Source organism: Bos indicus, chromosome 18, assembly GCF_029378745.1.
Source record: "Bos indicus isolate NIAB-ARS_2022 breed Sahiwal x Tharparkar chromosome 18, NIAB-ARS_B.indTharparkar_mat_pri_1.0, whole genome shotgun sequence".
NCBI classification, from domain to species: Eukaryota; Metazoa; Chordata; class Mammalia; order Artiodactyla; family Bovidae; genus Bos; species Bos indicus.
The window spans coordinates 22331585-22353635 of NC_091777.1; the positions used below are offsets into that span (position 1 = coordinate 22331585).

Below are 22051 nucleotides of genomic sequence, written 5' to 3' on the forward strand. Positions count from 1 at the left end.
ATAGAAAATAAATAAATTTTTTACTGATTAAAGACATTAAAGAAAACTAAGAACAGAACAAAAGAAAGCATATGATTTTAAAAGGGACATGTGAAGGAGAATTATATATAACTTTAGAAGTGGAAAATATTGACCTTGAAATTTAAAACTTAACAAATAAGTTAAACCTTGTGCTGGAGAAGCAAATTAGACACAGTTCATGAGAGAAGAAATTATTTACAATATAGAAGAAATTATCCATAATGTAGCATGATGAATCAGTTTGAGCCAAAAAGAGAGAAACCACATAGTGATTTCAATAGGGAAAGTGTGATGTAAAGACTTACTGATTGTGATAGAGGAATTGAAATAATGAGAGAGAGACTAGAAAGCAGTGTCAGGAACTCTAAAGAATGTAAGAATAGCCACTGCTCCTAAGGCTGAGATACAGCACCCGGGGAAGGATCCTGTCCCCACGAGGGCTAAGGGTATATGGCCTTAGTAAACAGAGGACTGTTATCGAAAAGATTAGAAATAACAAGTATTGGATAGGATGCAGAGAAAAGTGAAACCTTATACATGGTTGGCGGGAATGTAAATTGGTGTGGCCACTATGGAAAACAGTATGGAGGTTCCTTAAAAATTAAAAATCGTCATGTGATCCAGCAGCCAAACTACAGGTACTTAGCCTTTAAAGAAAAACACAAATTTGAAAAGATATATGCACCCCTGTTACATGTTGTTTCAAGTATTTATAATAACCAAGATGTGGTAACAGCCTAAGTGTCTCTTGATGGAAAAATGGGTAAAGAGATTTTGAGAGATATATACATAACACACATTTTCATATATATGTTTATGTATGTATGTATACAATGGAATATTATTCAGTCTTTAAAAAGAGTGACGTCTTCTCATTTGCAACAACATGGATGGACCTTGAGAACGTTATGCTAAGTGAAATAAGTCAGAGAAAGACAAATACTGTGTGATCTCTTAATATGTGGAATCTAAAAAAGAACATATTTTTAAACTAAATTGATAGATAAAGAGAACAGATTGTGCTTGCCAGAGGCTAGGAGTTAGAGATGAGGTGGAAATGGGTGAACTGTTTTTGGTTTGGGTTTTTTTAGTTTAAATAAATTTTTAAAATTGTATTGCAAACAAAATATTAAAAAGAAAATCGATTCTCTTATTGTATCTTGACCCAGTTTCCCTGTGACAGATTTCTGTTTTCTTTTGAAAGGATGATGTTTCCTCACCAGGAGATCTTGTTATAGCAGATGGAGGTAAATAACGTTTCTTTCTTTAGTAGTATTGTAAATTAACATTGCCATGATACCATGAGATAAGTAAACTAGTACACTGTTATATGTTTCAAATGTACATGAAATTTATTTACAGTTGCAATCATTATAAAACATAGTTGATTGAAAGTTTAACAATATTTTTAGTTCTTAGAGCTCTAATTAAAGCTTTTTTAAAAGATTTGTTTTTGCGTTTCACTTAATTGGATTAAAAGAAAAAATTAAGTAGGGAAATTTTGCTGCTTTTGTGAGCTTCATGACAGTATTTAGTTTTTGTGTGTGTTTGTTTTTTAGTTGTGTGTTTTTTTTTTTAATTGACATGAGTTTGTTTAAATGTAGATGGTCAGCTGATGGAGGGTGATAAAGTTTATTGGCCTACTCAGTCAGCTTTAACTACCCGTTTGAGGCGTCTCATTACTGCATATCAGCGTACTAATAAAAACAGACAAATCCAGCAGATACAACCTACTTTCCCTGTGCCTGCCAGTGTTATGCAGCCTCTTTATGAAGAAGCCACTCTTAACCCTAAAATGGCAGCCAAGATAGAAAGACAGCAGAGGTAAGACTAAGTTTTTAATATATAGTATCTAAATATATTATTCATTCTGAAGTCTGTTAGGCTGTGATTATCTCACTTTGCTAAAAACATATCTAGGTAGAGAAGTTGGTCACAGCAAAATGCTTTATGCACACATACATGTGTACATAAGTATATGCACACACAAAGATGGTTAGACTAATACAGATTGCATTTTATAGTTACTAGGTCTTATTTTATGTGTAATTCATGTTTATGAACAGTGAGGTGTAAGGAAAATGAAGGTGAAAACTCAACAATTAAATTATAAATGAAATGTATTTTTAAATTATATGAAATAAATTCCACTGTGTCTTATTTCACATGATGGCATTAATGAAGTACAGAATTCATGAAAGAGAAGTTCGTCTCTGCTTTTTATAGAGGATGAACCCTTAAAGCTACTGATGTCAAAGGGAAATAAATGGTAGTAGAACTTCTTGCAAGAGATCTTATTAGGAAGACAGGCACACTTCTCTCATCCCCAAAACTTTAACTTCTTAAAAAGGATAGAATCCCTGGAAAAGAGTAAAGAAAGTTTAGCAATAACCTGGCCTCCTTGTTAAACCTGGATCTTTGGATTTTTTCTGAATGATAAATCACTGTTCCTTTGTTTCACTCGAGGCACATTCATTGTAACCAGAATTTACTCCAACATTTAAGATTTTAGCTATCCTAGATGTAATATTCAAATGCCGCTACCTATGTAAATACACTGTTTCAGTTACCTGTCCTTGCATAACCTCCCATCCCATTACACAGTGATGTAAAGCAACATCGGTTTTTTATTTCTCACGATTCTGTGGGTTGACCAGGTGGTTCTTCTGCTTCCCATGGTGTTGGCCAGAGTGTGGGAAGGGTTTGAAAATTGAGTTAGTTGCACAGTCACATCTGACTCTGTGATCCCATGAACTGTAGCCCACCAGGCTCCTCTGTCTGTGGAATTCTCCAGGCAAGAATACTGGAGTGGGTTGCCATTTCCTTCTCCAGGGATCTTCCCAACCCAGGGATCAAACCTGGGTCTCCTTCATTGCAGGCAGTTTCCAAGAGGGAGCGTTCCAAATGCCAAAGGCTGAAGTTGCAGGTTTTTTATGGCCCAGCCTTGGCAGTTACAGAGTGTCACAGCTGCCACCCTACTGTTGGTCAAAAAAATCACAGGGCCAACCATGATTTAAGGGAAATGAGTTGCATCTCTCAAATGGAAGAGTGGCAAAGAATTTGTGGCCATCTTCAATCTGCCACATACATTTTGCCTCAGTCTATATCTTTAGGAAGATTTAGATAATCTTCCTAAAGTTTTAGTTTTATCATAATATTCAGTACCCTGTATTTCGTACAAGGATAAAGTCTAACTTCTTAAGCCTTAATTCAAGAGTCTCTTCAGTTTAGGCCTTAGCATGCATTTATAATTTTATTCACTACTATTTCCTCAGCCTGAATGCCCCACTTAGTCTTGATTCAATATCCTGCTTAAGTTGTTCTTGTCACCGAGAATATTCTTATTAACTCTTTAGTCTATACATGGCCCTACTATTCCTTCAGTGTTCAACATGGGTTCTTTATCCTGTGTTGGTTTTTTCCTGCACTAGACTAGCTCACAGTATTCTTTGTTTTCTGCACTCGTATAGCACTTAGCTAAAAAAAGCTAGTCATTTTCAAAATGATAAAAGATCCTGTAATAACATTTATCTTTTCCTTTCCATGTCTTATCTAACCTGTAAACAAATGCCATTTAATTCTGTGATGTCTTTCTTGATTAGTCAGGTTTGAACAAATCCTTCCATCTTCTGTGCTGTCCTAAACTTGTGGTTTCTATAATACATACAACTATAAAATACTACCTTATACTGTAAATATGTTTGAAATGTTTTATCCAAAGGGAGGGTCATCATGTCTTACACATTCTTGTATCCCATGCATATTTTTTCACACAGTTAAGTATGCAAAAAAACCATTATTGTCTGAAGGAAAAGAAACATGGGTAGAGATACTAGCATTTTTAAATGTGTTTATAAGGCAGTAACCCTGGATTTAATCTTTTAAAGTGTTAGGTACTTGAAGTGTTTTTGAATTTTACAATAGTTATTTATATTCAGCATTAATATTATTTCCATGAACAATGTGACTTTTTCTTTAATTCAAAATAGATGGACAAGAAGAGAAGAAGCTGATTTTTACAGAGTTGTATCTACATTTGGAGTGGTATTTGATCCTGACAGAGGCCAGTTTGATTGGACAAAATTTAGGGCTATGGCTCGGCTACATAAGAAAACTGACGATAGCTTAGAGAAATATCTGTACGCATTCATGTCAATGTGTCGGAGGGTTTGTCGTCTTCCTTCCAAAGAAGGTATGTATAAAATTTTTTTTTCCTTTGTTTCAATCAAAGAAACAATTAAAATCCAGAAGTTCCCAGCTTTTTAATACAGTTTCATGTAATTCAACATTTCACCAGTTTTTCTGAATTGTAAGTAAACTCTGCTTAACAGTCCTTTATTCCTTAATTCTACTATTGAAATGAGAGCTAAAGAGAATACAGGTACACATTTAATTTTGAGAAAATAGTGTTTTTATTTAGAACTAGATTTATGATTGTCGAGGGTGGGAAAATAAAGGATAGCTTTTGGTAAATAGAACTAACCTATATTTTTAGTCTGTCTAATAGGAACTGTGCTGGAGGGCTTATTTAGCACAAATGATTTTGCAAGAAATGAGGCCTCCATTCAAAAGACATTTTAGTAGGAAAATCCACCCAGTGCCTTCAGAAAACAAAACCAAAACAAGAGCAATTAATCAGAGCTGCTAATTCTCAGCCAATTTAATTGATTTTGAATCCCAGGTGGGGAGTTTTCATATATCCCTCACGTTTCCTCCCATAATATTAAAATCTTAAATCACTAATCATCTTGCTGCTGCTGCTGCTAAGTCACTTCAGTCATGTCCAACTCTCTGCAACCCCATAGACGGCAGCCCACCAGGCTCTCCCTTCCCTGGGATTCTCCAGGCAAGAATGCTGGAGTGGGTTGCCATTTCCTTCTTCAATACATGAAAGTGAAAAGTGAAACTGAAGTTTTAGTCGAGTCCAACTCTTGGTGACCCCATGGACTGCAGCCCACCAGGCTCCTCTGTCCATGGGATTTTCCAGGCAAGAGTACCAGAGTGGGTTGTCATTGCCTTCTCTGAAATTATTAGTCCAGGAAACTAACATTAGTACAATACCATTAACTAAACACCTTTTCAAGTCTTATCTGTTTTTCTACTAATGTCCTTTTTTGTTCCAAGAGCCCATGTTGAATTCCATTGTTGTTTTCCCTTCACCTCCTGCAGTCTGTCACAGTTCCTCAGTTTGGGTTGGTTTGTTTGTTTCGTCTTTAATGACGCTGATACCGTTGATCAATTTTGCCAAAAACCCTTCAATTTGGATTTGTCTTGTGTTTTCACATGACTGTGTTGAGGTTATGCCTTTTTTTTTTTTGCAAGAATAGCTTAGAATTGATGTTGTGTCTTTCTCAGAACGTAACATCAAGGGGCTCATGATGTCAGTGCGTCTTTTTACTGATGATGTAGCCCTTGATTCTTTGTTAAGCTTAGGTAGTTTCTGCTGCGTTTCTCCAGTGTAAAATTATGTTCTCCCCTGTAGTTAACAGATTATCTTAAGAAGATACTTTGAGACCACACAAATCCTATTCTCCTCAAACTTTCACCCACTGATTTTAGTAACCATCAGTAGATCTTGTCTGCAGCAGTTTTTAACTGTGCAGTTCTACTGCAAGGAAAAACTGTTCCTTCTCCCCAGTCTACTCAATTATTTATTCATATTCGTATTTATTCAAATGTGTGTTTATTTTTTATTCTGTAGGTTATAATCCAGTACTGTCAGTGTTAATTCTGGTGTTCATATTGTTCTAAATCTGGCCATTAGTAGCTCTTCAGGTAGTCTCTACATTATTCCAACAAACCTCTCTTTTTTTGAGTACTTTCCAACTGCCAGTGTCTCTGCTGATAAAGATATGACCCCACCAAAAAGAAGAGTGTGGTCTGATGTTGAAATGGAACTGTCTCAGACTAGTAGTCATACACCATTTGACAATTGTTCCTATGTTTATATCAAATTTTAAGAAAGACTTTGGTGTCCCTGTGAGTCCACTGTAATACTCTGAGTTACCTCAGTGCACTTAAAGATATACGGACTTAAGTTTGCCTATGGGATGTTATTTTAACGTTTAATTTGTATTTATAAGTGAGTTTGAGTGCTTTTCTCTTTGATTAAAACGGAGTAGTGTGACATTAGCTCATAGAGAATTTCTTAAAAGTTCATCCTAGTTCTATTAACATACTTACAAAGTAATCTTAATGTTTTATTTAACTTTCTATAGATCCAGTGTTATGTGTTACATGGTTATTAATACTTCTTTCTAAAACTTACATTTCTCCTCATTTAAAACTGTTAAAATGAAATTCTGAAACTATACAAGATATTGAGTAGATGTATATTTTAGAAGTTGCATTATTTGTTTTAAACCTATAATGAAATATTTTTTAGGGTAATATGTTTGTTCTTGTCTCAATATAGAATTGGTGGATCCAAGTATTTTTATCCAGCCAATCACAGAAGAACGTGCTTCTCGGACTTTATATCGCATTGAACTTCTAAGGAAAGTAAGGGAACAGGCCCTCCGACATCCACAATTGTTTGAGCGCTTGAAGCTTTGCCATCCAAATCCAGACTTACCAGTCTGGTGGGAATGTGGCTCTCATGATAGGGACTTGCTCATTGGAGCTGCTAAACACGGGGTGAGCCGAACAGACTATCATATTCTTCGGGACCCTGAACTCTCATTTATGGCCGCTCAGAGGAACTACAGTCAAAGTAAGATGGCTCATTCAAGGACTTCTACCCCACTTTTACAGCAATATCAAGTAGCACTTTCTGCTTCTCCTCTTACCTCTCTACCTAGGCTCCTAGATCCTAAAGCTGTTATTCTAGAGGATGTGAAAGTTAAAAGTGAAAACCTTAAAGAGGAGCCTCAGTCTTCTGAAGAAGAGTCTATGTCTTCTGAGGAAACCAGGACACTAATAAAGTCTGAGCCTGTAAGTCCAAAGAATGGTGTTTTACCACAGGCTACTGGAGACCAGAAATCTGGTGGAAAAGGTGAAACAGACAGACGCATGGTTGCAGCCAGAACAGAGCCTCTAACTCCAAACCCGGCTTCTAAGAAACAGCGAGTCCACAAGAGAGGATCAGAGTCTAGTTCTGATTCTGACTCTGATTCTGAGAGATCATCCTGTTCTTCCAGATCATCTTCTTCCTCGTCTTCCTCCTCTTCGTGTTCCCACTCTCGATCAGGCTCTAGCTCTTCTTCTTCCTCCTCTTGTTCTTCAGCATCATCTTCATCCTCATCCTCATCTTCCTCTTCCTCATCCTCCTCCTCATCTTCGTCAGAAGAAAGTGACAGTGAAGAAGAGGAAGTCCAAAAGCGAGGTATATGCCTAAAGTGCTTTTGCTATTTTAAGACATTTCATATGCAAATGAGAAGTGATTCAGATTGCTTAAGCATGCTTAAAATTGTTAGTTTAAATTTTACGTGTACAGATTTTCTTAAAGAAGGACTGCTGAAAATGCAACTAGATTACTGGTTCATACTCTGTATTCAGTATTCACATTGCAAAATGGGTTAGTCAAACAGAGGATTAGAGACTTGGCACAGTAATTTTATTTCTTTGTGATTGCCTTAAATTTAGTATTGTATTTTTCCTAAAACAAGTTCATCAGTGAGCAAATAAAGATAATAATTTTATAATAGACACCAGTCCGACTAACAAGACCCTACTTGGGCCTACTCAGAAAGGTCTAGCGGAGGAACTCCAGCCTGTCCATAGAGTAGTGGTAGGTGGTCCTCTTCTGTGGGCGTCCTTGTTGCAGTCTAACAGTTCAGGTGTAAGGAAATGTGAGTATGAGTGCATTAGTCGCTCAGCCGTGTCCAACTGTTTGCTACCCCATAGATTGGGGCCCACCAGGCTCCTCCATGCACGAGATTTTCCAGGCAAGGATACTGGAGTGGGTAGCCATTCCCTTTCCCAGGGGATCTTCCCAACCCAGGGATCAAACCCAGGTCTTGCAGGTAGACTCTACCGTCTGAGCCACTAGGGAAGACTAAAGAATGAGTCAACATCAAATGGGCACAGGAGCCATAATAGCAAGCATCTCCTGGAACAACTCCACAAGCATGACTTTCTGGGTTTTCACACAGGACATGCCCAATTACAAGAGTTCCCTCCTGAAAGAATGATACCCTCCCCAGCAAATATTTGTGCCCTCCCAGTCCAAATTGATAAACTCCTGAGTTTACCAATCACGAATGTATGTGTTTTCAGGGAAACAGACCTAGAGAGTTACCACAGGTCAAATCTTCTTGCAGAAAGGGATGTTTGGTTAACCCTATTCCTTCAAACTCCGTAATGCCACTTATTTGGCTTTTGCTATAATTTAAAAAATAATGAGTACTTTATTGTATTCTAGGTGATTTTTTTTTAACTTCTCAACTTTTCATTTTCAAATCCTAATTATATAAGATTTGAGAAGTATATGCAAAATTGTGTTACACAGTCTTTAAAACAATTATAATTGGTCATAATTATTCTTAGCAGAAGGTACCCCTCACATGAAAGCCTACGATGAAGAAAGTGTCGCATCACTGAGCACTACCCAGGATGAGACCCAGGATAGTTTCCAGATGAACAACGGGACCGCAGAGTCTGCTTACATCCTACAGGGTGGATACATGCTGGCAGCGTCATATTGGCCAAAGGTAAGTAAATCATTTCTTGGTGATATAGTTCATTTTTTAAAATATTTTTCTGTCTATCTTTAATGGTAGATAATCTTATTATGTAGGAAAATAGAGTCACTATCATGTGTGGGATGACCATTTGGTGTTAGCATTAAAAGTAACAACTATTACTGTCCACTATTACTTCATTAGATCTATGTCCTTAAATGTATATGATTATCAACCTTAGAATATTCAGAAGAAAAGATAATGAATGCTTATGTTCACATACAATTCAGATGCTTCTTTATGAAATAAGTGCTTTTAAGTGGGTCTTCTTTAAGAAAATTTACGAACCAGTTGTGACCTAGAAAAATGTTCGTTTAAGTACATGTACATACAGTGGTGGAAGCTCAGACTGGATTAAGACAGTTCTTCCTTCCTCCAGTATGTGACTGGATTAGTAGAAGAGTACTTAACTTTAGAAATGAGAGAGAAGAGAACTCTCTACTCTTCTGTATACTCCTGAGTTTGACTTTTTTATGAAGACCCTGTATTACTCTTTAAAAACAAAAGAACAGCAAAATATCTTTATACTTTTTAACTTCACCAATGGAAATTTATACAGAATTGTAATATGTATGTGAGAAAATGTATGCATACCAAGTACACACAAGTTGTACCAGGGATAAATCCATCAAAGCTGTGATCCCCAAAGGTCTGGCTCAATTACTGAAATTACCCTTTGATGTTCATGCTGTTGTAGGATCGTGTGATGATCAACCGGCTGGACAGTATTTGTCAAACAGTCCTGAAAGGGAAGTGGCCTTCAGCTAGAAGAAGTTACGATGCCAACGCAGTGGCTTCTTTCTATACCACAAAGCTGCTGGACAGCTCTGGTGCAGCCACAGAATATAGCGAGCCCAGCGCGCCCCCTCCTGCAGGTGCCGCAGTCAAAGAAGAGCATGACCAGTCAACACAGATGTCAAAGGTGAAGAAGCATGTACGAGAAAAGGAGTTTACAGTGAAAATCAAAGACGTATGTTTATTTTTATTGCCCTAGGACCTGATTGCGATTGCGGTGTGCAGCATGCTTTTCCTGCAAATGGCTGCCTGCTCTTACTCTTACTTCCTTCACATACTTGTTTTCTGGTATTTGGATTGTTTTTTTCTTTTTGATATCCAGGTTATTAAACTTGAATATTCTACTAGAGGGATCATCATTAAATATGTTTCTCTACCTATACTTCTGAAAATAGTCCTTCTGCTGATCAAGATGCTTTCTTAAACAGTCTGACAATTTCTTATTGTTTAGTTCTTTTATATAATATTCGAATGGTATGTCAGTGCACTTTCTGTTTTAAATATTTAGCATGCCTTGTTATCAGTAACATTTCATTGTTCAGTATGATTTTTGAAGCTGAATTGATGCCTAAAACATGGGTAATATCTCTTAAAATGTCATGTGAATAATGTACACAGAAGATATATGTCAATCGCTGAACGGGTTACAATGTACTAGTCACATGAAACATTTGGTTTTGCTCAGAAAAGTGTATGTAATACCTAGGTCTTTTTTTTCACTTAAAGATAGAAATTTTAATATTCATTATAGAAATTGATTAAATGTTTTTCTCTAGTTGATGTATGAACAAGAAGAGAACATGACTGATTTTTCAGGGTTTTTACCTCACTTTTTCTAAGTAAAAAATTTCTTATATACTGCAATGATTTTAATCATTTCTTTCTTGATAATGGCATCCGTTTAACAGGAAGGTGGTTTGAAGTTGACATTTCAGAAGCAAGGGCTCACTCAGAGAAGGCCACTGGACAGTGAAGACTGTGCTCCTGGGCAGCAGCAGTACCTCACTCGACTTCGGGACCTTCAAGGTGCGTCAGAGAGCAGCCTCGCCAGTTTCCCAAAATCCCTACCACTATCAGGTGAATATGCTAGTAATCATTGCCTCAGCATGAAATACTCCATTCTTCCTAAATCCTTCCTAAGTCCTCACTTACTCACAGAATACTTGCAAGGACGAGATCGTTTCTACTTTAAAAAGCCCCTTTATCATAAGAAAGCTCTTATCACAAAATTTCTTCTTTGGAAGCAAATTCTGCCCACAATTGGGTCTTCTCAATGATTGTATTTTTGTCTTTAAAGGCATCACAGAAATAACCTAGTCAAATATCTGCATGATAATCTTAACATTTTGAAAACAATGATAATATCTCCCCTTGAGACTATGATTTGTTCTAATTTTTTGGCAATGTGACTCAGTAATTATTAAATACTGAATTAGTGCCATGTTTTCTGTACTCCAAAGGCACTGAGGAATCCATCCGTGAGATTTTGTTTTATTTCTGTTGATCTGGTTGTATTTTGGTTTGTCTGTGTCCCTCTTAAAATGTGCTATCAACAATTGAGAATTTTAGTTAAGAGTAGTTGAGTCTTAAAATGTATGGACCACAACATACTGATCATAAAAAAATGTATCTTTTCAGTTAAAAGCAGATGAATGACTGGAATTTCCTTTGTACCTCTGTATACATAAAGTTAAGGACTCTAATTCGGTTGCCATCCACTACTTGAAAACATTTCAAAACTCCTGTGCTTGTGCACAGTGTGTGACTTTCCTAAAATTTGGGAAAATAATCCTATATTATAGATGTTAAATGATTGCTGTTTCCAGTAGCTACTATTCAGTTCAGTTCAGTCGCTCAGTCGTGTCCGACTCTTTGCGACCCCATGAATCTCAGCAAGCCAGGCCTCCCTGTCCATCACCACCTCCCGGAATTCACTCAGACTCAGGTCCATCGAGTCGGTGATGCCATCCAGCCATCTCATCCTCTGTCGTACCCTTCTCCTCCTGCCCCCAATCCCTCCCAGCATCAGAGTCTTTTCCAATGAGTCAACTCTTCGCGTGAGGTGGCCAAAGTACTGGAGTTTCAGCTTTAGCATCATTCCTTCCAAAGAAATCCCAGGGCTGACCTCCTTTAGAATGGACTGGTTGGATCTCCTTGTAGTCCAAGGGACTCTCAAGAGTCTTCTCCAACACCACAGTTCAAAAGCTCAGCTTTCTTCACAGTCCAACTCTCACATCCATACATGACCACAGGAAAAACCATAGCCTTGACTAGACGGACCTTTGTTGGCAAAGTAATGGCTCTGCTTTTCAATATGCTATCTAGGTTGGTCACAACTTTTCTTCCAAGGAGTAAGCATCTTTTAAAAATATCATGGCTGCAGTTACCATCTGCAGTGATTTGCGAGCCCAAAAAATAAAGTCTGAGACTGTTTCTACTGTTTCCCCATCTATTTCCCATGAAGTGATGGGACCAGATGCCATGATCTTCGTTTTCTGAATGTTGAGCTTTAAGCCAACTTTTTCACTTTCCTCTTTCACTTTCATCAAGAGGCTTTTTAGTTCTTCTTCGCTTTCTACCATAAGCGTGGTGTCATCTGCATATCTGAGGTTATTGATATTTCTCCTGGCAATCTTGATTCCAGCTTGTGCTTCTTCTAGCCCAGCATTTCTCATGATATACTCTGCATGTAAGTTAAACAAGCAGGGTGACAATACACAGCCTTGACATTCTCCTTTTCCTATTTGGAAACAGTCTGTTCCATGTCCAGTTCTAACTGTTGCTTCCTGACCTGCATATAGGTTTCTCAAGAGGCAGGTCAGGTGGTCTTTCAGAATTTTCCACAGTTTATTGTGATCCACACAGTCAAAGGCTTTGGCATAGTCAATAAAGCAGAAATAGATGTTTTTCTGGAACTCTCTTGCTTTTTCGATGATCCAGCGGATATTACCACTATGATGATCCAGCTACTATTACCACTTTCTAATTGTAAATTATAACTAAATAATGAATTAGAGTCATCAGAATTTTGTCGCATAGTTTCATTAACCATTCACTGTAATTCTCTAATTACTAGACTTTCAGACAAGTATGAATGAGCCATAGTTCTCTTGCTGAAGTATAAATCCCCCAAGTGTGCTTTACAATGGTAGTGTTGCTATTATTTCTTTTTTCCATGAGAAAATGGGAAGCGGTGGGAAAGATAAGTTCTGGGATTTTTTTGCCCAACATAAGTGTGTTTAATAATTCTCCTGCTTGTACCTTGATAATTCCAGAACTATAGAGTGGGATTGATACTTCTGTCTTCTGAACATTTTATTACTATTGCAGCTGAAGACTTTCAAAGACTACAGCCTTTGCCTATAAGTAATTCTTTGGTAAATAATACTGTTTTAATAGTGTTAATAGTAATTATAATGCTAACTTGCACCTATACAAAATATTAAAAAGCCAAAACATTAAAACTAGATAAAATTATTTAAGAATTATATCTCATTCATCTTGATAATTCCAAATGTGAAATCTTTCTTTTGGCCATGCAACACGGTATGAAGGATCTTAGTTCCCCAACCAGGGATTGAACCTGTGCCCCTCCATTGGGAGCACAAAGTTTTAATCTAAACTAGACTACCCAGGAAATCCCCTTGAATGTGAAATCTAGCTCTGTCTTCTTACAGGACTCTTAGGAAATCTGTTAACATTTTTGAGCCTTTTCTTGTTTGTGAGGTGAGGGGTTGGGGTCAGAGGAAAGGTAGCATTGTTTGGTAGATTAAATAATATATGTGACGTGACTGGAATGGAACTTGGCACATAATTAGATGCTAAACAGATGTTAAAATTAGATTTTAGATTGGATATTGAACAAGTACTATTATAATTCTTCATATTAAGCCCTTTTATGTTTATATGAGTATGCCTCTGAATTTTATCTAAAAGCTTTGAATGAAGAGAGATTGTATAACGTAAATTATGTAACGTAAATTAATGAAAGAAAGTAAAATAGCATAAATTATAAGTCTTTAGTTTATTCCAGAAACCACCTGGAATAGTAATCAAAAGATGGTAGAACTAAACAGCCTGGAGTTGAATTCTGTCATTTACCAACTGTTGTGACATTGGGCTTGCAACATAACATTTCTGATCACATTTATAAAATTGGCTTAATACCTCTCTGTTTTGTTTGTTCTGTTTTTGGTAATTTAAGAAGACATTTGTAACACTTAGTCTAGTTTATGATGACACCTAGTAAGCACTCAATAGAAAGTGATATTTATTTTAAATTTTAATATTATTATAATTACATCTTAGAAAAGACAACACAGGCTTTATGAAATAGAGTAAGTTAAATTTTCCATTTTGGATTCTAGCCCAGAATAAATCAGTAATGTTTGTAAAAAGCACTCTCAAGAAGAAATTAAGGGAGCTGGGTTTTTTGTTGTTTTTAAAAAAGAAAGAAAGGGAAGTGTCTTTCATGAGTACACAGGACTTGCTCAAGAAATTCTCCTCAGATGATTGAAAATGTATTTCTCGCTACAAGCTGAACCATTATAAGCAAACATCTCATTCTTAATAATATTTTCTCTCATAAGAGTATTCTAGATGATGTAGTCTTTAAGGACGGGAACTGTGTCTTACCTTTGAACCATCCTAGTGCTTTGTACGTAGCTGTTTAAAAATATGTATCCATTGGGAAAAAATGAATGCATGGAACTGTTGGATTCATACCTCTTAAAAACTTTTTTTTATTGAGTGCCTACTGAAATAAGGAGTGTTTAACTGGCAAGAAACACTGGTGATCTTAGGGAAAATACCTTAAATAGTCTGGTCAGGGGCAAATTTTGGGAATTTGAGGAGTGAAGTTTGTTTTGAAAAAGAGGAGCATAACAGATACCAATGTTTCAGAAGTTTTGAAGGCTATGAAAAAGCCAAAATAAGTTTATTTTTTGTTTGTTTTGAGCCATGATTTTAAGTTGATACAAATCTAATGTAGATTAAGATATTTCGACACCAAAAAAGCAAAGATAAATGGTAAAGCAAACTTATACTTAAAAGATAAAGTAGGAATTAATGGATTCAAAAAAGGTGGAAAGGTTTGCCTTGTACATTTGAAAGGCATGCTTCTTCTCTGAAAGGGTGTGAAAGAAAAGATATGTGGATATCCAAGGGAAAATTTTGAGGAGACATGTTAAAACTTGAAAGAGGCCTGGATTGCAGTTCTCCTGGTTTTTAAATGAGAAGTATTTTTAGTTTAAAAAAAAAAAGTATTGTTTTTTTTAATTAAACATTTTGTTTTATTTTGATCATAAGTCTCATTACAAGCATTCATTATTTTATTCTATTTTATTGAAGTATAGTTTACTTATAATGTATTAATTTCTGCTATACAACAAAGTGAGTCATTTAAACATCTATATCTATACACACACACACACACACACACACACACTCTTTTCCATTATGGTTTATCATAGGATATTTAACATAGTCCCCTGTGCTATACAGTAGGACTTACTGTTTATCCATCCTGTATATGATAGTTGGCATCTGTTTATCCCAAACTCCCAGCCCATCCCCCTAAAAGTGATTACTTTTAATTTAAGAACTAGATTTTTATCACTCTTTTGCATTTTTAATTTGTTAGGTACTCCCATTCAATCAACCCTTGGTGCCAATGGAGTTTTATTAGACAACCAGCCTGTAGTCAAAAAAAGGCGGGGAAGGAGGAAGAATGTAGAAGGTGTTGACATCCTCTTTTTTAACAGAAATAAACCACCTAATCATGTAAGTAAAGTAATGCTTAAAAGCTACTGATTCTTGAGTCCAAAATTCATCCCAGTAAAGATACATATTGCTGCTTTGTGAATTTTTTGTGACTAATAAAAATAACTGAAAAATTAGGAGTATACTGTATAGTTTTAGATTGTATCTCAGTAGAGTCCAGCACTGGCCAAGATTCATGAGAATTTTAAATTTGAAAGACTTAGAAGAAATTTTAAACAATTTTTGTTTCTCTTCAAAAAGAACTGCTTCATTGAACCAAAATCAGAATGCTAAAGCGTGGAAATAAAATTTTCATTTGGTGTTTTTCTACAGGTTACGTTAGGCTTAACCACCTCACAGATTTCTACAGGGATAAATCCAGCACTGTCCTATACTCAACCTCAAGGAATTCCTGATACAGAAACTCCTGTTCCAGTTATTAACCTTAAAGATGGGACAAGACTTGCAGGCGATGATGCACCGAAGAGAAAGGATTTGGAAAAGTGGCTTAAGGAGCACCCAGGTTATGTGGAAGATTTAGGAGCTTTTATTCCTGTAGGTGATACCTTATAAATCTTAGTATATTTTATGTCTATGATTCATTACATCTATAATGATGAAGCATAAATTGTCACCAACTTATGTTAAATATGTGTTCTGCCCAAGATTTAGGAAAGATGAACAGCAAAAACTAATGACCATCTTTCCTATGATATAATATCATTTTCCATTTTTCATTCTGTATTCAATGTGTTTAATAAAAGTCACCTGTCATATACAGAGTACTATCATAGACCCAATGACAGTTATAAAGGTATAAAACCTCCAGTCCTTTCCCTCAAGGAGTTTATTTTAAAATAATAAAAATGATCATAGTAAACACTTATTGAGACTTAACTCTGTACCTGGCTTTATACTTAGCACTTACATGCATTATCTCATTTAACACTCCCAGACTTTATCAGAATGGCCTTGTTATAACTTTATAGATAAAGAAATGGAAACTGAAATTTTAAATTAATAGTGCAAAGCCACACAGCTAATGTCTTAAATCCACTGTCCAAACCTCTGCTCTTAAGATCTTATAAGAATACAAGTACATAGACAATATTAGTCAAGATGAGAATAGGTCTATTCATTTGCATTTTCCTTATCCTCTAAAATACTTCCTACTCACTATCTTATGGGCATACGGCTTTCTTATAGAAATGTATTATTTCGGTTTGCAGTGCTTTACTATCAGATGCTTATGTACCAGATTTTGTGTCAGTCTCCCTTGTTGTTTCTATATATTTTATAAGGTAAAAGAATAGTCGCATATCCCCTGTATGCCAGTTAGTAGCCTTATTCTATCTGCCTCCATTATGAAGATTAATTGGATAACCCAGTAATGTTGTTTCCTACCCTGTGAGCTGCTTAAGGATTGTGTCCTATTCACCTTGTAGCCCCAGGATTTAGCACCTAATTTCTGATACAGAGAATGGTATCTAGTTCCCTGTAAATATTTACTGAGTCAGTGATTTGTAAATGAAAATCTTTTGAAAATGAAAGAATACCGTATAAAGGTAAAATGATTATTAACAGAAAAAAATTTAATTGCCTTATTTTTTCATGCAAAAGAACCACAAAAGCTCCAGTCCCTAGAATGTGACTGTACTTGTAATGTGTGTGTGTGTGTGTGTGTGTGTGTGTAGTGTCTTACATTGCTGTTATTATCACCAAAAGGTAACATGGTAGTCTAATACCGAGAACCTCAGTCTTGGCTTTCATATCCTAGTTTTTTTCAGAAAATGCCACTAATTCTCAAACTTCCACTTAATTCTTTTTATTAAAAAAAAAAAAAGGCCAAATAAAGCTCTTATAAGGAACAGGTTTTCAGTAAGATGAGCAATAATAAAACGAGTATGGCAATTCTGAAGATAATGAGAATCATTAGTTTAACCCTGTAACTTCTTAACATGTTAGAAAATAACATTCATTTATTTAGTCAATTTTTATTGAGCAACTGCTATATGCTAGTTACTGTTGTAAGGTATTTAGGATAAAAAACAGTGAACAATATAAAGTCCTTGCCCTTTTGGCAGTTATGCTCTCGTCTCTGAAGATTCTCAGACCTTTCTCTTACTACTGCAAAGGAATCTTTATTACTCTTTTTAACTTAGAGCCATTCATCATTTTCACTGCAAATAACCCTTTTATCACAATGTTTTATATTATAAAACAATTTTAAGACATTGTTATAAGCCACATTTGTTTAAGTAGCAAATACAACATAATGTTGGCATGATTTCCCAAGGGCACTTGATGTTAATGGTTTCTTGGCTCTCACATGCTACTGTGGTATGTCTACAGCAAAAGGATTGTACCATGGTGTATGTACTATACCTTCAATATATAACATAAATAGCTGGCCTTTGAACAACACAGGAGTTAAGAGATACTGATGCATGCCACCCTCCACAGCCAAAAATTCAAATATAATGTTACAATTAGCCTTCCATGTCCTCAGTTACACATCCTTGGATTCAATCAACAATGGATTGTGTAGTCACTGGAAAAAAAAATCCACGTATAAGTGCACCTATACAGTTGAAACCCATGCTGTTCAAGGGTCAACTGTATTAATATATCTTATATATACCATATATCTTCAGTTTTACATGGTTAAATTACTTGGATCAGCTTATTTGTGCCATTTGCATAGTTAAAGATTTTACAGCTATTTCTTTGTCTATATATTTTAGCGAATGCAACTCCATGAGGGGAGACCCAAACAAAAAAGGCATCGCTGCAGAAACCCCAATAAATTAGATGTTAATAGTCTCACTGGAGAAGAACGTGTTCAGCTGATTAACAGAAGAAATGCCAGAAAGGTACTTGCATATTTGTTGTTAATTTTTCATACTGATGCACTATGTAAGAGATCTCTAGAACACTGTTTCATTATGCAGTATTTTCTAACAGACCTAGTTGGGTTAAATCTAGAAGATTTGAGGGGAAAGACACGGACTACAATTTTATGCAGTCTAATTTCAAATCCCACACCTTTGGCTAAGCTGTTGAAGGAAATAAGTTACTTTCTATATCTGTACCTTTGCAGTGGCACCGAACCAGGGCACTGCATCTAAAGCAGTAGTTCTCAAAAGGGGGTAACTTTGTCCTCCAAGCGACATTTAGCAATCAGGGGACGTTTTTGATAGTCTTAGCTCTAGATGAAGGAGGTGGGTGTTGGGGAGGTGGTGAGCTGCTAGCCGGATGCTGTTGGCCTTGGCGGGTGAAGGCCCAGAACGCTGCTACACCTCCTGCAGTGCACAGGACAGCCCCCACGACACCAGTCCAAAATGGTCTGTGGTGCAGAGGTTGAGAAACTGCTGAAAGGGAACATTATTCTCATCACAGCCATTACAGATTTATATATATTTATCATGTATTGATAATTCCATCATTAGGCCTTAAAGTGTCTTCTTCTGTCAAAATTGGCATATTACATAATTTTCTGATAGATGGAAATTAAATGTTTTAAATCAAATGTCTTAAGGCAAAGATAAAACGTCTTATCTTAGAGACAAATGATACCCCTGTGCTTATCTTCTTGCTTTACTGATTGATGAATGGTAAGAGCTAGGTTTTTCCAGGTTTTTCTTATTTCTGAATAAAATGTGGCTCAACATTTGTTTCCCCCAGTTGTTTCTGTTTTATGTATGTATTGGTATATGTCTCTCTTACCTCACAAAGTAAATGATAGAACAGTTGAGGCACCTTTTGTAAGTTATGGCTTTGACACTTTTATTGTTTTTTACTCTGATGGGCAAGCAGCACAATAAGTAAAAAAAAAAAAGAAAGAAAGAAATGGCCTTCAAAGTAAGAACATCAAGTTTTCCATTGAATTCCTTCACTCACAAATTAAATTACCCTACATAGATCCCTAGTTAATTCCCTACTTCTGTTTGCTCTCTGTTGAATGACCTCACTGCTAGTATAAAAATACATGAAGTCATTTTAATTTCTCAGAAGTATTGAAATTGGAAGAATACCATTTTTAAAATAACAATATATTAATATTATTCTATGTACTAACTCATTAAAATTAATACTAATTTTCCCCCAAGTTTATTCAGCTTTTGTTAGTAGATTAAGATGATGTCAGATGTATTAGGGGAAGAACAAGATGACATTTTAGTTGCATTTTACTTAAATTTTGTGCTTACACAGATTGTGTTGTAAATCTTTGCACTTCATCTTATAACAAAAATTAACCTTTCTAGATATGAATGAATTTGTCTTAGCCAGTTTTAAGGAAATGGAACTATTTTGAAATTTTTACTTGGTTTAATATTAAACATCCTAAATTTTATTTTTAATTGTAGTAGCCTGGTAAAGGACCTGTTAATTTCCCTTGGTTTGTAGATTTCTTTATTGTTCTGAGTTTCTAGAGTACAGGCTTTAACATACAGAGGGCCTCTAGTTTAAACTGGAGTTTAATGAAGGAGATAATAAAAAGGAGATAGCAACAAAATTGAGAGGCTAAGTAAAAACTATAGAAAATAATTAGATAAGAATATAGATATTATAACTGGCCACATTAAACCCTGTCTGTATCCTAACAAGATATAGTACATATTCATTCAGAAAGCTGTGGGAAAAGGAATTATTTAAGAAGTGTCCTTAGACTCCAAAGGAACATTAAATTGGTAGGTTGAAATCATTTAAATATTTAAAGGGATATGTTTATTTTTATACTTTCAGGGTTCAGTTCAGTTCAGTCGCTCAGTCATGTCCGACTCTTTGTGACCCCATGGACTACAGCACATCAGACTTCCCTGTCCATCACCAACTCCTGGAGCTTACTCAAACTCATGTCCATTGAGTCGGTGATGCCATCCAACCATCTCATCCTCTGTCATCCCCTTCTCCTTCTGCCTTAAATCTTTCCCAGCATCAGGGTCTTTTCAAATGAGTCAGCTCTTCACATCAGGTAGCCAAAATATTGCAGCTTCAGCTTCAGCATCAGTCCTTCAATGAACATTCTGGACTGATTTCCTTTAGGATGAACTGGTTGGACATCCTTGCAGTCTAAGGGACTCTCAAGAGTCTTCTCCAACACCACAGTTCAAAAGCATCAATTCTTTGGTGCTCAGCTTTCTTTATAGTTCAACTCTCACATCCATACATAACTACTGGAAAAACCATAGCTTTGACTAGGCAGACTTTTGTTGGCAAAGCAATGTCTCTGCTTTTTAATATGCTGTCTTATGTTGGTCATAGCTTTTCTTCCAAGGAGCAAGCATCTTAATTTCATGGCTGCAGTGACCATCTGCAGTGATTTTGGACCTCCAAAAAATAGTCTGTCACTGTTTCCACTGTTTCCCCATCTTTTTGCCATGAAGTGATGGGACCTGATGCCATGATCTTAGTTTTCTGAATGTTGAGTTTTAAGCCAACTTTTTCACTCTCCTCTTTCACTTTCATCAAGAGGCTCTTTAGTTCTTTTTCACTTTCTGCCTTAAGAGTGGTGTCATCTGCCTATCTGGGGTTATTGATATTTCTCCTGGTAATCTTGATTCCAGCTTGTGCTTCATCCAGCCTGGCATTTCAGCCTGGCATCCAGCCTGACCAAAAAAAAAAAGCTCCAGTGATGCCTACAAATACAACTTTTATGGTATCAGTTTGCATAAAAGATACATGCATTGGTTTTTGAGACCTGAGTTTAAAGCTGATCCTGACACTTACTAGTTAGCTTTAGGCAGCTTGTATAACTTCTCTGAGGCTTAATTCCTTCATTTGAAAAATAGAAATAATCCATTCTCAAATGGATATAGTGAGAACTAAAATAAATTATGTACTTAAAGTCCTTAGCATAATACTTGGCAATATAATAATAACAACTTATATTTATTATGTGCCAGACCCTGAAGCTACTTAGCAGCAGCAGCAGACCCTTTCCGGAGGTGCTTGAATTATCTCATTTTCATAAAACCGTTTGAGGGAGGTATTATTGTTATCTCCATTCTGCAATTCAGAAAGCTGAGGCTCAAAGAGATTTACTGATTTGCCTGAGTTCATGTAGGTCGTAAGTCTGATGACTCCAAAGGATATACTCTTAACTAGGCTACACTGCCTACCCAGCATAGTACTTCACAGTACATGGTAGTTATTTTACTGTCCAAAGAATATACATGAAACATCTAAAATTTATGTTAGCATGTTCATGCAGTATATTGATAGTTCTTATGGGTTGTGGTAGTCCTTTTTACTATAAAAAAGATTGTCAGGGTGGTTCCAAGAATACATGTGTTTTAAAGAAATAAACTCTGTATAGCACAGATTAAAAGAAAGAAATGTCTTCACATTTAATATGCTTTTAAGTGTCTAAAAATCTGTTTTTTATTTATAGGTTGGAGGTGCATTTGCTCCCCCTTTGAAAGATTTGTGTCGGTTCCTGAAAGAAAATGCAGAATATGGAGTAGCTCCTGAATGGGGAGATGTTGTTAAGCAGTCTGTGAGTATTTCATGAACACTAATTTAGACATCATTTAATTATATCTTAGATTTTAAGTTAAGAATTAACAATATTTCATAAATATGTGATGATATTTTTTAGTTCACAGTTTTTATCTTGCAGAGTATGTGGCAAACTTCTCAGATACTTGTTGAATTAGAGTGCAGAATCAGTGTATACTAACTGGTGTCATATTTCTGCTTTACCTTTTTATTGTGGCTACTAGAAAACTTTAAGTTACATATGTTGTTTACATTGTTTCTATTGGACAGTGCCGATCTAGAGGTTGTAAACT

At 35.9% G+C, this 22051-nt stretch overlaps 1 protein-coding gene across 13 annotated transcripts in view; it reads left to right on the forward strand.

Annotated features, from left to right (window-relative positions):
* The window catches only part of CHD9 (chromodomain helicase DNA binding protein 9), a 226170-nt gene that overhangs the window by 199969 nt on the left and 4150 nt on the right, over positions 1–22051 (forward strand). For 7 of the 13 annotated variants that reach the window (XM_019978873.2, XM_070770560.1, XM_070770559.1 and 4 more), the window contains 11 exons: positions 1226–1268; positions 1626–1845; positions 4011–4213; positions 6437–7345; positions 8509–8672; positions 9400–9672; positions 10406–10574; positions 15139–15278; positions 15591–15812; positions 18002–18130; positions 21652–21756. In XM_019978873.2, the coding sequence (XP_019834432.2) occupies positions 1226–1268; positions 1626–1845; positions 4011–4213; positions 6437–7345; positions 8509–8672; positions 9400–9672; positions 10406–10574; positions 15139–15278; positions 15591–15812; positions 18002–18130; positions 21652–21756 (2577 nt within the window). The remainder of the gene's footprint in view (positions 1–1225; positions 1269–1625; positions 1846–4010; positions 4214–6436; positions 7346–8508; positions 8673–9399; positions 9673–10405; positions 10575–15138; positions 15279–15590; positions 15813–18001; positions 18131–21651; positions 21757–22051) is intronic. The other 6 variants (XM_070770564.1, XM_070770569.1, XM_070770567.1 and 3 more) reach the window with 5 other exon arrangements.